At 51.9% G+C, this 3058-nt stretch overlaps 1 protein-coding gene across 1 annotated transcript; it reads left to right on the plus strand.

The window, feature by feature from the left end:
• Positions 1–863: 863 nt before the first annotated feature.
• LOC119309361 (cytochrome c1-like) lies at positions 864–2166 on the plus strand. Its single transcript, XM_037585382.1, has 3 exons — positions 864–1134; positions 1415–1636; positions 1709–2166. Exons 1-3 carry the CDS (start codon positions 970–972, stop codon positions 1982–1984), a joined length of 663 nt encoding a protein of 220 aa, XP_037441279.1. The 5' UTR covers positions 864–969; the 3' UTR covers positions 1985–2166.
• The last annotated feature ends 892 nt before the right edge of the window (positions 2167–3058 follow it).

A 3058-nucleotide genomic window follows, 5' to 3' on the forward strand; every position in this document is an offset into this window, starting at 1 on the left:
CGCCAAACAAGGATGTTGCCGTATGTCCATGGAACCCGGAAAATGTTCCCGGCGTTGTAATTCAACGGAGGTGCTGCTGCTGATTTCCCACTGTTGCTGTCAGAGTGCCTCTGAATGTGTGAACTAGCAAGCCGTGTTTCTGCGTGCTGGTTTCAATCTTCATCTCCGTTTTGGCCGTAGCAGAAGGTCTTGCTTGTCCCTGTCCAGATTAAAATAAAAGGGTTAGTTGTCTCCGGTAGTGCCTCATGCTCAACTACTGGTTGAGAGTTTATCTTATCAACCGAGGTTGGATGCTCCGTATATATGAGATTCCAAATTCCAAGAACAATGATTTTGATGAGCAATCATGGCCAGGGATACAAACAGGAGGCTTTCCTAATTTCCTGAGGGCCAAATTAACAACGAGAACCAGCTGTGTCTGCATGATGATTACCATTCTGCCAGAAGGGCCATTGAATCATTATGCACGGACGTAGTGTGATCAGCATGAACGGGAAAGGGCACCACCGCACCTAGTGGCCGGGTGCTAGTTGCGGTGGTTAGGAAATTCCGGAGCCTGCCCTCGGACGCCCAGCAGGCAGCAGCACAACCGGCCGCCGCCGTCCCAAAGTCCAATGGGCAGCAGGTAGTACTACCATCGATGATGGGATGGGTAGCCGCATATGATATGCGCAATGACAGCACCACGCAACGAGTTTGTTATTCAGGAGTTGCCGGGTCCTGCGCCCCAGCAGGACGTTGACCGGAGTCTCCTTGCATTGCAGCATAGATTATACTAGCAGTACCATCTTGGCCGGCCTCAATGGCAGGTAGCGGAGTACCTAACCTACCGGGTACCGGCTGGTCAGCTGGAGCACATCCGCCGCTGCATATAACGAATACTTCGTGCTGCGTGTGTGTGGGTGTGTTCCTGGCTATCTGGTTCTCGCCTCTGTCAACCCTCGTTCTAGCGGCGGCGCTGCAGTGGAGATGGGGGCGTGTGCGACGAAGCCTGCTGATCTCAAGGTAAAAGGTGAGGCGCCGGTGGTTCTGGAGGACGCCGCGGAGAAGAAGGTCGCCGGTGTGGCTGTGGCTGAAACTGAACCGGCCGCCGACGGGAGTCGCCGGAGGTCTCTCAGCGACCTGCTCAAAGAGGTACACAGCTTGTTGATTTCCTCTTCACTCGCTACTTTAACACGGTGACAGAAGAGCATGTTTTGAGTTAGCAGTTGCGGACATGTTCTCTTTATGTTTATTAGTCCATTAGTCACATGATAAAACTTGGTTTGGTAGGGTGTCAACAAGTTCCATGGATAGCAGCAGGGGATTTCTAACACCCCCTTTTATCTGGATGCACGGTGTATGCTGCAATTTATATTATGCGATTTGCACTTCACGAGTCAAGAAGCTCTACTGATTCTGCTCCTTTTGACAGAACGACGAGAGTGACGTCGAGGCTCCGGAGGCAGAGAAGAAGGCTGAAGAACCTGCAGCAGCTACCGCTGTTGAAAATGGAGCGACAGAGCAGCAGCTAGCAGTTGAGCCCTCCACTGCGACGACCGAGCCAAATCACACGGCCGAAATCCTGGAGCCAGAGGATGCACGGGATGCGCAGGTGGTGGAAGAAGAGAAGCGTGTGGATCCTGATTCAGTTCAGGTTGCAATTTATCTTTATGCGATTTTCACTTCATGAGTCAAGAAGCTCTACTAAATCTGCTCCTTTTGACAGAACGACGAGAGTGACGTCGAGGCTCCGGCGGCAGAGAAGAAGGCTGAAGAACCTGCAGCAGCTACCGCTGATGAAAGTGAAGCGACGGAGGAGCAGCTAGCAGTTGAGCCCTCCATTGCGACGACCGAGCCAAATCACACGGCCGAAATCCTGGAGCCTGAGGCTGCAGAGGATCCCCAGACACATCCACAGGTGGTGGAAGAAGAGAAACATGTGGATCCTGATTCAGTTCAGGTTACTGTTGTTGATTCTGCTGAAAGTGTTGAAGAGAGCTAGGTCGTCGCCGATGCGTCTACCTGAATTATTATTTATTTATTTTGAGGAAATATTTGTGCCCCTGAGATTGATAATGGTATTTTCTTGTTCATTTCCGTGCTGAAACGCTCAGTTTCTTTTTTCTTTTTGTTTTTCTGTGTATGCATTGCATGCCCGGTGGTGTAATATAGATTTTATTGTCATTTCTCTGTTTATGCCACCTCTTCAGTACACTAGATCTTATTGTCATTTGACGGTTTATGCAACCTTAGGGTATCTTCAATGTCGACCCACAAATTTTCTCCTGCATCTGTCAGCAGATACGGATGCGGGAGGCCGCTATCCGACCATAGCCGCACATATTTCAAACTCTTTTCCAACAAACCGGATGAAATTCATGCAAACTAGACCGGATTTTAAATAAACATGACGGATTTCATTCAAACCAGACTAACACGGTTACATTTTGGACATATTTTCAACTAAAAACAAAACCGAACTAGCCTATGGCCAGCGTCGGCATATATCCATTCCGACGACATGATATCCTCGACTAGTCTACTGCCAGCCGCGGCGGGTCTCTAACGTCGTCCCCATGACCAACAGTGGTGAGGCCCAGAAGTATATGCTTCAGCACAAAGGACGACTCGCTTCCCCATCGCTCATCGGAGTGGAACCGCCGCCTGATGCTTCAATCGGAGGGGAAGGTTCCCTACGCTGCACGAACCAAGGTTGGTTCTTAGGTAAGGGGATGATGGTGGCCGGCAGGAGGGCAAGACACCGACCTTCATGGGACCCAAGCGGCGGCGGCCTCCCGTGTTCTACTTCTCCTCGATAATGGCGGCGAGCATGAACGTGCTGGCCGCTAGCTCGTCGATATCCGCGCAGCCGGCTTCTTTCTCTGCCTGCATGGCGAGGCTACGTACGTGCGCATCGCGGCGGATGGCGCGGTCGCAGGTGCTGGAGGTGTGGTACGACGCAGCGTCGTCGACGGCAGCGACGATGCCCGTGCCGCCAAGCTACCTGACGTGTCGGCCTGGAGCAACTCGTCACTCCTCCGCGAGCTGGCTTGGAGTAGCGAGATGCAGAACCATG

Source organism: Triticum dicoccoides, chromosome 5B (genome assembly GCF_002162155.2).
Source record: "Triticum dicoccoides isolate Atlit2015 ecotype Zavitan chromosome 5B, WEW_v2.0, whole genome shotgun sequence".
Taxonomy (NCBI): domain Eukaryota; kingdom Viridiplantae; phylum Streptophyta; class Magnoliopsida; order Poales; family Poaceae; genus Triticum; species Triticum dicoccoides.